The 14491-nt window shown below is 56.7% G+C and overlaps 1 protein-coding gene across 1 annotated transcript in view; it reads right to left on the reverse strand.

Moving 5' to 3' along the window:
- Positions 1 to 14491, reverse strand: part of WDR27 (WD repeat domain 27) — a 65569-nt gene that overhangs the window by 18343 nt on the left and 32735 nt on the right. The window contains exons 20-24 of the mRNA XM_027770419.1: positions 13466 to 13602; positions 12136 to 12233; positions 10625 to 10746; positions 6869 to 6966; positions 3860 to 3962 (exon numbers count right to left, since the gene is read on the reverse strand). Of these exons, the coding sequence (XP_027626220.1) occupies positions 3860 to 3962; positions 6869 to 6966; positions 10625 to 10746; positions 12136 to 12233; positions 13466 to 13602 (558 nt within the window). The remainder of the gene's footprint in view (positions 1 to 3859; positions 3963 to 6868; positions 6967 to 10624; positions 10747 to 12135; positions 12234 to 13465; positions 13603 to 14491) is intronic.

The following is a 14491-nucleotide window of genomic DNA, read 5'->3' on the forward strand; positions in this document are numbered from 1 at the left end:
TCGCCGGGGGCCAGGGTGTCCAGGGCGGCGCTGGCCGGTCCGCGGGGGCCCAGTTACACAGAGCGGGGCTGGCCGGTCAGCGGGGGCCCAGAGCCAGGGCGATGACTGACAGTGCCGGCGAACGTCCAGAGTCCAGCCAGAGCTATAGAAAGGCGTCTGCTCACTCCTTCTCCTGGTTTGTTTCCGACACGAATGAAGCATGTCACCCCACGCCCTGTGCAAACCCCACACACTGCCGACATGGTAGCATATGCTCCTACTTGGTGATGATCTTTTTTTTTTTTTTTTGAGAGAGATTTTCACTGTAGGGCGCGTGCGCTCGCCAGACAGACAGAAAGAGACATAGAGACAGAAAGCGAGAAATCACCCCCTGGGGGGGATGGCCATGCCGCAATCCCTTCTCCTCCATTCTCCTCTCGGGACCTTGGGCACGCACGCACACGCGCCCGGCGTGAGTTTTAAGCCACCGGGTCCGGGACACAAACCGCAGTCGACTATGTGGGAGTCCAGCGACATAGCCATTACGCTAACTGCTGGTTCCCTGGTGATGATCTTGAAGACGACTGGTGTTGTGTGTCCACCTTACCTTCAAGTCCCAAATGAAAAAATCACTTAAATTTACATGTTTTTCTGTAGCTCTCGGAAAGTACCGCTATGTAACGGACACTCCATGAAGACTTTTGCCATCGAGGGTAGGAATGAAGTCCAGAATCAGGAGACCACCCACTGGGACCTGGGGGACAACGTGGTCACTCTGTGACCAAGTGTGCCGAGGGGCACTTTCTGAGCGTCAGACAGGAGCAGAGCCAGGCCACAGGCAGCAGGAGGATGGGCTCAAAGGTGACCCTTACCCCGAAAATTGGAGGGAGAAAATGATTTTAATGTAAGAATGAGTCCAAATTCACACCTTCCCAATGCTTCAGGAAACCGCTAAGCAACGGCTTAGAGAACATCTACACAGCGACCTGATGCATCTGAAGGAGAGTGGAGCCACAGGCTGCACTGGGCACACAGCTGAGCATGCACGGGCCCACACGCAGGGCCACAGCGGACAGGCCAAAGCTAACGAGCCCCGGTTCTGTCGCACACGGCCACTGCGAGTGAGCCCGTGAGACCCAGCAGGGCTGACTCTGGGGCAGACAATCCAGCAACAGTGTGAGCAGGAACCTGGCGACCGTGCAGACCAGCCACCCTGACGGAGGCCACGCAGGTCTGAGCTGCATCAACAACCAGGAGCGCAGCGCTCACGAGGCAGGGCCAACTCTAGGGACGAGGAAGTCACACCGGGTCACCTGGAGAAAGCAGACGTGGAGCGGGGGGCACAGCAGGGGGGGCACAGCAGGGCGGGCACGCGGGCCGCGCGGGTGGAGGGCAGGGACGGGAGCAGGCCCGGGTGCCTCGGCGGCTGTCAGGTGGAGCAGGACAGCCAGCAGGATGGCGTAAGGGTGGGAGGCGGGGGACGCCAGGCTCCTGTGAGCGGCACGGGAGGCTGCGGGGAGGAAGAGTGTGCACGCTCTACCGTGAGTGTTAAAAACAAAGTGCATTTTGGACATGGGTTTTCTGTCTTTTCTTCCCAGATGAAGGATAATCTCGCGGGTACGAGAATATTCTCAGATAAACAGAACCTGAAGGAATTTGCCAACACCAGACCTGGTCTCCGAGAAGTGCCGAAGGGAAAGAAGAGTTCAAAAACAAGCAGGAAAGTGGCCAGCTTGGTGGTAGGGACAAGCCTGGAGTTGAATGCTAGCTTCCAGAACGGAAACGGGAAGGCCAGACCACAAGAAGCTAGATTAAGTGCATGAGACTGAGCTTCGGACTAAAACGCCACAGATTTTCCTCTAGGCTTTGTTTTCCTGATTTAAGGATTTGTGTCTTGTCATGCACCTACTATTTGAACAGAATCCTAACCTGTTTCCTGGCTTTAAGTGTTAAGCAAAGCTATCTTGACTTTTCTTTTTATTTTGATTTATTAAAGCTAAAAAATTTAAAATATGTTTAAAAAAAATACCTATTTAGTAGGTATTTTACTGCAGTAAGCTGTTTAGCCTCAGCCAGGTGCTACTTCGTAGTCTATTCATTCCACCCAGAGCTTCACGCCTCAGCTCAGACGTGTGTTCACCGATGGGGATATATCGGCTGAACTTGCTGTGGAAAGTAGTTAGATTAATTAAGATATCTTGTGAATCAATGAAATTGGTGGGGGGATGGAAAGCAACTATAGACAACAGAGATAGTGAGGGAGGCGGGTGGGAAATGGCAGAGGGTGAGAAATGGGGGAATATCCATATACATATACATGTACATATCCGTGTACATATACATATACATGTACATATCCATATACATATACATATACATATACATGTACATATCCATATACATGTACATATCCGTGTACATATACATATACATGTACATATCCATATACATATACATGTACATATCCGTGTACATATACATGTACATATACATGTACACATGAAACAAGGCATGGAAAGCCATTTGCCGATGAGAACATGTATGATTACGCTAGTACGCAGTGTGTCCTGGATGCTCAGTGAATGAATGTAAAATGAACTAATAAAAAATTATTTAAAAATTAACAAAAATAGATTTTGCATAAAAGTGTCTCAATATATGTTCCAATGTCCTTAAATTCCACTCTCACCAGTTAAAGCAAATAGGAAGAGAGAGTTTAGAAAAGAGGTCTGACGTTCGGTTTAGCTTTAAGGAGAATTTCGCACATACCCATGGCTCCCTTCACCTGTCAGGAACATCATCAAATGTTACCTCAGCCTGCTCCGCGAGCCACGGCCAAAGACCAGGCGCTCGGCGGGCTGCGCGCTCTTGGTGTCTGGAGAGTGCGGGCCCTGGTTCATGGATGGCGCCGGGCACGCAGGGCCGCGTGAGGCCAAAGTGGTCCCAGGCTCAGCTCCTAGCCTGACCCAGCAGGGCCCACAGGGCTCCGCACCATGATCCCAGCTGACGGGAGGGTGGGGGCGCGGGGCGAGACCCTCACAGACACTCCTCTCCCCGTCTCTCTTCTGCTATTTCACTTTAAAAAAGACCAAAGATACCTGAGAGCCTTCCACGCTCACACGATATCATGATTCACATGCCACTGCTGCATAAAAACCTCAAAACACCCTCCAACGGTCAGGCTTCAGATCCCTCTAGCCTGACATGCCGCAGCAGCCACCGTGCACACAAAGCAAGGCCAGGCGAGCATTCCGGACTGTGCGGGGCCCTCCGGAACGGAGGAAGGTCAGGGGCGCGCCTGGGATGTGAGCACCCTGCAGCCCTGCCCCCGCAGCAGCTCTATGCCTCCAGGTACACCTGTGTGCACGTGTACACAGCATGATGGCCCAGCACACACCTGCGTGACTCTGCAGCAGCCTTATCGTAAGTTACCCGGTGAGAAGTGACAGTGTGAGTGACCAGGAATAGGGACAGAGACGTACATGAATAAAAGGGTCCTGGAAAGTCGAGGCTCAGCCTTTGGACGAGACTCCGCTGAGCTAGGGTCAGCGCTCGGCCGCTGTCTCCCTGTAGAAGCCCTGGCTCCTGCCTCTCTCACCGACCCCTTGCAGCAAGAACAGCAGGCAGGGCCGGCTCCGCGGCCTGGCGGTTAAGGCAGCGGGTCCCACACGCTGACCACGTGGTCTGAGCCCCAGACCTGGATCTGAGGGCACACTAGGGTTGTCCTTTGAGTGTGTCCCCAAGATCCCGACGGAGGGAGGATGAGGAGGGGCTGTGGCTGACCCTGCCCCACAGGGGCACCTCCGCCCTCCCGCTCTGTCTCTGTCTCTCTCTCTGGCGAGCACACGCCCTCCAGCAGGAACCAACCAGCAGCACTTACATGTCTGTCCTCAGCACCACAAGCCACGAAGCGTCCACAGGGACTGAGAGCAACTCCACAGGGACAGCAGCGGTTGGGGTGTCCCACGAAACGGCGCTCGCACCTGCGAGGAACCAAGGCCAGGAGGAAGTGAGCTGAGACTCCCGCACGGATGGGGGAGGGGAAGCACTGGCTCCTCCAGAGGGGCGGAGTGACGGTGGGGACACTTGCCGGTGAGAACCAGTCCGCGGCAGCTCGCTCTGGAGAGCTTTGGGAATAGCTGAAGTGTGTCCCATCTAACTCCCGCGCAGGGCCAGCTGGAGCACGTGACGGTGCGTGTGAGGCGTGGCTAGCATGCTCTGGACGGTGTGGTGTGCAGACACGCTGCACGGACGCCATCGAGCCACGCGGTCCTGCGCTTGCCGGGAGGCAGGGCATCCTGTGGCCAGGTCGAACACCTGCCCGGAGTGCTGCCTGTGACCCGTGCTGTACTATGCCAGGGACAAAGGCGGCCTTGTGGGGGACTCTCGGCATCTCCGATGTGACCAGAGCCTCCTCAGACAACCGGGAGATGGCGTCTGCAGGGGGACCGGGAGCCTCGCTCGCGGCTCGCCAAGGCCAAGCAGGGTCCCAGCTGGTGACACTATGGTGGGCGAGGCCAAGTCCGCACAATCCAAGTCAGACACAGGGCTGCCATGTCCTAGCGGCCGGAGAGCCCAGCCAAGCGGCCTGCTGTGCCCTCGGCTCCCGCGTCCTTGTGCACAGGCCCGCTTTGTCACGCTGTCACATGCATCGCGTACACCATGTTACTGGCCGTGACAGAACCTCCCCCCTTGGGGCTGCCGTCGGACCACATGACAGATTGGCCTGTCCTTCCCACCAGAGCCAGCATTTTACTTACAGGTGTTCGAAATACATTAACTCCTTATTCATTGGTGTTAGTTTCTAAATGTTCACTTTCTTCTTTTTACTTACTTCTCTTTTACTTTTGTTTTTAAAGGAGAAGAAAAAGGAGACCACTCCTAATTCTTCCATCAGATGACGACCACGAGGAAACTGGGGCGTGTTTCCCGCACCTTCTCTGGCCCCGAGGCTTTCCTTCCGGAAGCAGGCACCCGTGCAGTCTCATGTCCTGTCCCCTCACGACGAGCTGAGCACGGGCTGCGAGCACCCCCGGTCAGGCCTCGGCCACTGCCTCACAGCCTCCGCCTCCCCACTCCCAAGACGACCCCGTTGAGTTCAGGTCTTCAGAGGGGCCTGGTACACTTCCCGGAGGACTGCGGGACGGCGAGCCGGGAGCCCCCAGGGGCCGCCAGCAGACGCGCGGCAGGGGCTCTGCCAGCAGGACGGGACAGAGCCGGGCACCACGCTCTAAAACTGCGAATTAAGTACGGCCACCAGAGATGGACACTGAGAAGGCGCCAGCAAGTGACCGCAGATGCGTCACCGCGGTGCAGCCGGGGCTCTAAGTCAGGGGTCCTCATCTTAGAGGAAATGAAGTGCGTAAGAATACAGGCGTCACTCAGAGCTGTGAATGGCGGAGCTCAGGCGCACACCCAGCTCTTCCAGACTCTCGGAGTCTCCCACAGACCGCGTGGCGCCCCACGGCCCAGGTGGGCACGGGCCCTGAAACAGGAGAGCCACGGGGTCCACATGCGTGAGGGGGAAGGACCCTGCCCTGCATTTCAGTCTCTAGCTGAAATGCAGCCATCTCTGTGTACTGTGGATGTCAGCACCCATGCCCGGGACTCTGTGGTGTCTGGCACCTGCTACCAGTGGGTCTTGGGCACTTTACACTGACTGTCTGCACTCGAGGGCAGAAACCAAGACACAGGACAGGGTGACAGCAGGGAGGGCGACTGTGGACACCAGGGACAGTGGGGTGACAGCAGGGAGGGCGACTGTGACACCAGGGACAGCGGGGTGAGCATGAGGGGTGGGCAGTGGAGATGGGACGGAGAGTCGGGGAGAAAGCAAGCAAAGCCTTTAGGAGACAGCAGTGACAGTTGTGTTGGGGACACTGCATGTGGTGATGTCTTTGACTGGACTGATCTGCCACATACCCACGCTGGGGACCACGCTGTACACTGCAAAGGCGAGCAGTGATTACATGCAAATTCGAATTGTTTAAATCACACTGCAAGTGACAGTGGTGGCAGATACCTTGGAAAATCAAAATCCCCTTCATTATCATGCGATGAGTGTAGTTAATAACCCTACCCTGAGTGCTGTTACATTCACTGATGAAGACGGATATTATAATACAAGAGTTTTTCAATAAATTCAAGGAAAATAGAAATATAGTATAAGTTTATTTTAGTGGGAAATTTTTGAATCTATGCAGTCTTTTGTAATATGTATTTTCCATGAACTTTTTGAAGACTCCTCATATCACAAATTTTAATATCAAAATATTTGATAATTACATTCATTATTGTTAGTTTCCCTTATGGCCCTATTGCTTCGTTTTATACATTCAGAATCCTTCTCCCGACGTGCCAGGGGTGTTCTCTACCAAAGCGTCGATGGCACAAACAGAAACAGCCCCAAGGCCAGCAGACCCCCCCCCCAGCCGGGGAAGTGCACAGTGGCGTTGGGGAAGTCCCCAGAGCACCTGAAGTCTGAAGTATGCGTGACGTGCAACGAGTCACTTTAGTTCACCTAAGGAAGGCCCCTCAGGGTGAGAACTGGAGGGAGGGCAGAAGAAGCTGCCGTGGGCCTTCTGGAGGCACTGAGCCCCAGCTCGGCTGTCCCTGTGCACAGAGAGACAGCACCCGTCTGAGGACCGCTGCCACTCAGGCACGTCCAGGGACTCCCTGCGCATCCGACACTCAGGGCCGCCTGCCCATTGCCCTCCTGAGCCACAAGTGCGGAGAGGACAGACCAGCACCTGCCACTCTGCCATCCCAAATGGTGTGACCTCCCACGCGTGCGTGGGCTTTACTCGTCACCGTTGAACCTGGAAAGAGTTAAAGGGGGACGGCTCTCGTGCCAGCCTCTGCACCACAGGCTGTGAGCAGCTCAGCTCACCTCAGGGTCCGCAGGTCCCACAGCTTAATCCCATCGCCCACGGCCGTGGTCAGAAAGAGGTTGTAGTCCTGGCATCGCTGAGTCACAAATGCTGAGCCCTGTAATTGCAAGGGGAGGGTCAGGATGTGCCTGCAAAGGCTGAACTGCTAAGCATTGCTCTAATGAAATCTGACCCTAAAGCAGGAATTAACACAAACTCTTTCTTACTGATGGCCATTCAGGGTTAGGCTCCAGAAACTCCCCTTTAATTAAGTACCCCTGGCTTTAGGGATCGTTGACATGTTTGCTCTACGTAGTACACAGAATCGCGGAGCTGCAGACGCCAACAGGCCAAGACCTCGGCACGCCATGACTCGCTCAAGGCACACCGCGTAATCTGTCATCAGCACATCGAAGCTGAGGTCGTCTGCTACTGCTCAGACATCAGGCACAGTGAGCAGGTTCCAGTGGGGACGACACAGGTGAGACAGGCTGGCGTCAAGGATGCGGCCCTGCCCCTCTATGGACCTGGCCTGGCTCGGACCTGCACTTCTTGCCCTGTGCTGCCGTCATCAATGAGACGTCGTGACCTCAGATCCTCACCAAATGGGCCTGAACCGAACTCCACACACAGAGCCATCTGGCCCAGAACATTGCAAAATATGTTACGATTCACAATGATTTCCATCGTCCATCTAAGCTGAGAATATCCAGAATACTAAGGCAAATCGAATGAAGGCTATCCACCAGCATTTGTGTTTACAGCACACCTAGAACTTTCTCCTCTTTAACCAGGCCAGGAAGCTGCGTGAGCTCACGAGAGCAGTAACAGCACACCCTGAGCCCCTGCCCCATGCTGGGCAGCAAGCCAGCACTCCGGCTCCATCCTCCTGCCACACTCAGGAGCCATATGTTACCGTGTACCATGAGGTCGAGTGGCCTGGCACTCGGCGTGGTCCACTCGCAGCCACCCAGCTACGAAGCCCAGCACAGCTCTGCCTTCCCTAAATCAAGCCAAGAAAGGAAATGGGTGGAGACCGGCTAATGGTCCGGAGAGATAAGTGCATGGAGTCTCAGTCACGTCCCCCACCCCACGAGCCCACTGAAATGACTGCCCCAGACACACCCTAATAAGCACTCCCTCCCAGCCAGCCCTGAGCTGCCTGAAGTCCCCACAGTCATGCCCCACACGACTGCAGCTATGCATGCGGGTCAGGACCTCACGCTGTCCTTCTGAGCCAGTGGGAATCTGCAAGGGAAGCGAGCCATGTCTCTTCCTCCTTCCACAGTTGCCCCTAAATCTGAGCCCCCAGGGGCCATTCTGTGGCATGCCCTGGGCCAGGGGGCCCCACAGCTATCAGGGTGGCTGGACACAGTCTGTGCTCAAATAAATTCATTTCTCTTGCCTTTTGTCTCTGCTGCTTTTTTTTTTTTAAGATCGGTAGGGCGCAGGATGGCTGAAAACCAGTGATACAACCATAAGATCAGCTCAGCAGACATGCAGCAGTGCTGAAAGATCTTCTACTAAACACAAGCACTGCGTGAGGCACTCGGTTTACAAAGAACAAGACTTGGATCAAACCTGAGGGACATACGGGGAGACGAGAACCACAGTTACACCTCCCAGCGGCTGCTGGCTTGGAGACTGAGGAGCAAAAACTGAATGGGCAGAAATGACGCTAGGCAAAGCTTTTAAGAGAAAACATTATTTAAAGCTAGAGACCAGCAGCTGGCGTAATGGCCGTGTCGCTGGACTCCCATGTAGTTGACTGCAGTTCGAGTCCCAGACCTAGTGGCTTAAACTCACGCCGGGCGCGTGTGCGTGCGTGCCCAGGATCCCAAGAGGAGAATGGAGGAGAAGGGATTGCGGCGTGGCCATCCCCCCGGGGTGGGGGGGGGGAATTCTAGCTTTCTGTCTCTCTCTTTCTGGTGAGCACACGCATTCTATAGCAAGAAAAAAAATTTTTAAACTGCTTTTTCTTTAATCTAATAGAAGGCAAGGAAGAAACAGAAAATTCTTAAAAAGTAGAAAACAGAAACGTTTTTTAAATGTAAGACAATGGAAAATAAAAAGGCATAAGTAATCAAAAAAATTACAAACAGACTAAGGTCAACAAATACAAAAAGGAAAACATACTCTTATTTCAAGTAAAACATTTAAAGAAACATTTTTTTAAAATGTGCTCAGGAGAGGGGTTAGCAGGTGGTGCAGTAGTTAAGGCACTGAACTTCCACACGGTCAATGCAGTTCAAGTCCTGGACCCGGTGGCTTGAACCTCACGCCGGGCGCGTGTGCGTGTGTGCCCAAGATCCCGAGAGGAGAATGGAGGAGAAGGGAAAGCGGCGTGGCCCCCCCCCCCCCGGGGGGTGATTTCTCGCTTTCTGTCTCTGTCTCTCTCTGTCTGGGGAGCTCACACGCCCTGTAGCGAAAACCTCTCCAAACAAAGGAAAGAAAAGAAATGTACTGTCGATATGCTGCTGAGGGTACCCAGGGAGGGACGGCATCTGCACAGGCCCCATGTCCAGGGAGGCTGGCCCAGCGAGAAGGGAGACCCAGCCAGGCCAGTCAGCCTCCTGCGTTCCGAGTCCCCGGACGGCCTGCAGAGCTATCCAGCCAACACCTAGACTGGCCTCCGAGACACGGACGTCTGGACCTGGGGCATCCCCGACTGCACCTGGATAGATGTCCCCCAGCCCCCAGTCTCCAGGAGGGGCAGGACCACAGGCGCCGGGTCTGGGCCCCCACTCACAGACTGTCGGTCAGCAGACACACCTGGCCGCCTACGTGGATATTTAACGCAGGTGTGGAAAAGGCACTAAATACGGCCCAGAGGCAGTTGGACCGCCTGGAGGACTTCGAGCAGTGAGATGGCGTCCTGAACCGCACACAGACTTCAGAGGGCGCCACAGGTGAGTCCTCAGTTCACAGAGCCTTTCCAGACACATGGAAGACCGGACCGTCTTTGGACTGGATGGCTGTGACCACAGACTCGGAAGGGTGGCCCCTCTGACACCAGCTTCAGCACAGCCCCAGATGCGTGCCGCGGCCCGCACAGGACCAGTCCCCACCGACACCCAAGCACTGTGCAGCCGCTTCCCCTCCCCCAGCGCCGGCGGGGCTGCAGCCACTCCATTACTGCCGAGACCCAGCCCTCCACCGGGCATGCCCCAATGCCCAGCCCGCCACCGGGCATGCCCCAATGCCCAGCCCGCCACCGGGCATGCCCCAATGCCCAGCCCGCCACCGGGCATGCCCCAATGCCCAGCCCGCCACCGGGCATGCCCCAATGCCCAGCCCGCCACCGGGCATGCCCCAATGCCCAGCCCGCCACCGGGCATGCCCCAATGCCCAGCCCGCCACCGGGCATGCCCCAATGCCCAGCCCGCCACCGGGCATGCCCCAATGCCCAGCCCGCCACCGGGCATGCCCCAATACCCAGCCCTCCACCGGGCATGCCCCAATACCCAGCCCTGCACCGAGCATCTCCAATACCCAGCCCTCCACCGGGCATCTCCAATACCCAGCCCTCCACCAGGCTTCACGCGAGAACTTGACCAGTGAAGTCTGAAATGGGCCCATAAACAACCGAAGCCACAGAACGAGCCGCGCTGTGAGGGGACGCGTCTGTAAAGGGCGACCCCTGTGGTGGAGTACGGTAGTGACTGGTGGACGTCGGCACTGCAGACAGCGCAGACCGACCTGAAACCGCACCCAGCGCCCGCCCTCCCAGCGCTCCGGGCACACCGCCTCCCACTCACACGTCACGAGACACTCACGTTATTTTGGCAAATCTGGTGGACAGGCCGTGAGTGGGCTTCCGTTATCAGCGCCGCGGTGCGGCCGGCATTGAGGTCGAACACCTCCAGCGCCCTGTTCCGGCAGCCCGTGAGCACCACGTCTGTGGCCGTCCGGTTAAAGAGTTTCTGTCCACGGCCTTGCCCCGGGGTGGACGGTCCCGTTTCTTTTACTCATAGATGCCGGAGGATCAGAAGACTCACAGAGGGGTGACTCCCCCTTTGCAGGGAAGTCCTGACCCAGCCCGGCTCCGCGTCTGGGCCCCAGGCCTCCAGCCAAAGCGGCCAGCGGCAGGGGGTGGGACGGCTGCCGGGAGGTGGCAGAGCCCTGGCGCATGCTCTGGGCAGGAGGCCCACCTGTGTCTATTCTGTGTCTTGTCCATGAGGGCGTGCAGGCACACACAGAGAGACATGCCCCATGGGGTCTGGTCATGCCTGACCCCCTTCCCTGGCCCTCCAGCCTGCCAGGGCCTCAGCACATAGGTGTGCACCTGGCATGTTTCAGGCCCACCCAGGGTCTGAACCACAGCCTGCCGTGCGGCTCCCAGCACTGCAGTTCTGTCCACAGCTGACCCTGCCACCAGGCCGGGCCGAGTCCTGACCCGGCGCTGGAGACTTCCATGAGACGCCCTGATCAGGGTACCGAGCAGCTGAGGAGCTGGTGCTGAGCTCAGAGTGCAAACGGCCCGAAGACCAGAAGCTACAAGCTGAGGAGTGGACAGGTCCCCCAGAGCCGGCTCAGGAGCGTGGTCACCCACAGCGTGGCCTACCACCAGGCAGTCCTCCCAGACGCCCGTTCAGTACGCGTGCATGTGCTCTGCACTGGGGTGTGCCGGCAGCAAGGCCACCCAGCGCCGGGATGTACCCTGCTAAAATTAATTTCTAAAGAGCAGTATCTTTGCTTCTAAATTATTAGGAAAAGCAATGATATTCGAATAAAAACTCAGACATTAGAGTTTTGGGCGTGATCTCATATCGAGCTCCATTGGAGATGGGAAATACTCGTTAACCTAGGGGTGGCTCCAGTGTGCACACGGCTCTTGAAGAAACCATCAGAACCACTGCTCCTCAGTAAAGCACAGACCAGAGATGGCCCCATTCAGCCCTGGGCCCCGGCCCTACTGCTCTCAGCGTGGCACCCAACCAGTCACTGTCACCACTGTGATCAGGGCATGTCAGTGACACTGGGGACCCTGCGCTCCGTGAGGAGGACGCTGCTCTGTCCCCACACCCAGTCTAATGCTCAGGACATCCCAGACGACTGGCGTAATGCCCCAGACGCCCCAGATGCCCAGTTTAATGCCCGGGACACTCCCCAACGCCCGGCGTAATGCCCAAGACACCCCTGACGCCCGGCGTAATGCCCGGGACGCCCCGACGCCTGGCGTAATGCCCGGGACCCCCGATGCCCAGTGTAATGCCCGGGACGCCCAGATGCCCATAAGGGCCTCGGCGAGCACCCCCACAGCAGCAGGGGCCAGGAGAAAGGATACGGGAGTAGCAGTCGTTCATGGCCGACAGCCCCGTGATGTCCGAGGCCCCGGTTGTGGTGGTCCTGTACACAGGAGTGACCTTGCCCTTCTGCTTATACCTGGGAGAAAAATAACCACGTCCAATTTTCGCTTCCTGCCACTGCCACTAAACGTCCCACCTCCAAAACGTGCCCCTCGGTGAGGTGGGGCTGGGAGGGGGCTGCACCCGGTGCCTCGCCTTTCCTCCAGGAAGCACAGTTTCCCCTTAAGAAACCGTAGCTTTCCCTTTAGAGAAGCTTCATGAAAATAAAGCCATTTTACAAGGCCAAAGATAATTCATTCCTGTCTGTGAGAAAGAGACTGGTCTCCTAGTTCTGAAATGATTCCGGGGACATCAGCTGAGGACAAAGCACCTGCATTTCCCTGTAAACAAGGTCCTGCATCCCCGGAGGGTGGCGTAAGGAGCGCTGCGCTTTAACACGTGTGTGTTCCGGTGGGCAGGGCGTATGTGTGTGCATGTCCAACACCCCGAAAGGAGAATGGAGAAGGGGTCGAGGCATGGCCATCCCCCTGAGAGCTCTCTCCCTCCCCCTAGCAAGCACACATGCTCTATAGTAAATTTAAAAAAAAAAAAAAAAGTTTTTAAAGGTATGTCTTAACCTCTAGCAATACTTCATAAAGGAAGGAGCGGGTGGCAGTTCGAGGAAGTGACTGCCCAGAGAGGGCATGGCCCAGCGAGAAGGCAACAAAGACATCAGAGAAGTGCCAGTAGAGGCCAGACGGGCACGGGTGCCACCCTGCAGGGCGAGGACTGCATGCACAGGGACAGGGCATGGGAAGGAGCCTGGGTCTGAGGGTTTGGGGACAGGGACAATGGAGCAGCCTCCCTCAGGCGGGAACAGGCGGGGATAGGCTCAGGCCCCCAGGGGCACCAAAGGAGGGCAGCCAAACACAGACGCGGGCGATGGACAAGCCCGGCCTAGGAAGGACAGTGCCCACAGACGCGGCCGCCATACATTCATGGTGAGTCACTGCCCACGACAGCACGACTGCAGGGTGCGGCTAGCAGGCAGGAAGCTGCCGCTCCACGTGGCCAGAAGCACACACCGTGGGCAGGAGGAGGCAGACAGGAGAGGGGAGAGGGCAGGGGCCCAGGGGAGGAGCAGAGCCACGCCACCTTCCCCAGTGCGGACACAACACGTTTCAGGTCGCTGGCCCTGTCCTCCCGCCAGCTGGGCTGTGCTCTGCGTATCTGCTCTGCCCCATCCACCTGACTGGGCATTCCACCGAGCTGCCTCGCTGGCCTCCCCCTGCCCAGACTGCGGGGCACAGCAGAGCCAGGGTCACTCACCTCTTTATGTCATCTCTGCGAGGGGCGACATGGTACCTGAGCAGCTGCAGTTCGGGCCCGGAGGACAGCAAGAGGAAGGAGTCCAGGTAGAAGAACTGTGCAGACTGCACGGGCCCAGGGGCAGGGGCAGCCCGGCCCTGGAGAGCACCGGCAGTTACTGCCACGTGAGCGAGTGGGGGTCACCGCAGCATGGAGCACAGGCCCGCCTTGACTCCCAGCATGTGTCCACAGGGAGCCCAGGCCCTCCTCCTCGCCTCCTCCCACGTGTCCACAGGGAGCCCGGGCCCTCCTCCTCGCCTCCCCCCACATGTCCACAGGGAGCCCGGGCCCTCCTCCTCGCCTCCCAGCGTGTGTCCACAGGGAGCCCGGGCCCTCCTTGACTCCCACCGTGTGTCCCACTGGGAAGGCTCTTCCAGAGAACCAGCACTATCTGTCTCTGCTTACCAACCACTTCTGAAACGTGTTACATGGCTAAGCTGTTACTGTGACAAACGCTTTGAATTCTGGCCATGTTTTTATAAAAAGAACATGAAGGGACCCGCAGATGGCGTAATGGTTATGTCTCTGGACTCCCATGTAGTCGACTGCGGTTCGCGTCCTGGACCCAGTGGCTTGAAACTCATGTTGGCCGCGTGTGCATGCGTGCCCAGGATCCCGAGAGGAGGATGGAGAGAAGGGATGTGGAGTGGCCATCCCCCCTGGGGGGTGATCTCTCGCTCTCTGTCTCTCTCTCTCCAGTCAGCACGCCTGTCGTATAGCAAAAATCTCTCCAAAAAAAGAAAAAATTATTCAAGCGTTTCAAATTAACCACTTCACATGTGCAGACTGTGACAAACGTAAGGACATGCATAATTGTGTGTGTATGCATGTATGCATGTGGCAGGTACATGTGTGAATATGTGTGTGCATGCTGTGTGTGCATGTACACATGTGAACATGTGCACGCACACACAATGAAGGAAGTAACCAAGAACTTGAACCGCATAGCAGTGAGCTCCTGGCTCTGCAACTCGCCCAAGGCGCCTG

The sequence above is a fragment of the Tupaia chinensis genome, unplaced genomic scaffold (genome assembly GCF_000334495.1).
Source record: "Tupaia chinensis unplaced genomic scaffold, TupChi_1.0 Scaffold000132_1, whole genome shotgun sequence".
NCBI lineage: Eukaryota > Metazoa > Chordata > Mammalia > Scandentia > Tupaiidae > Tupaia > Tupaia belangeri.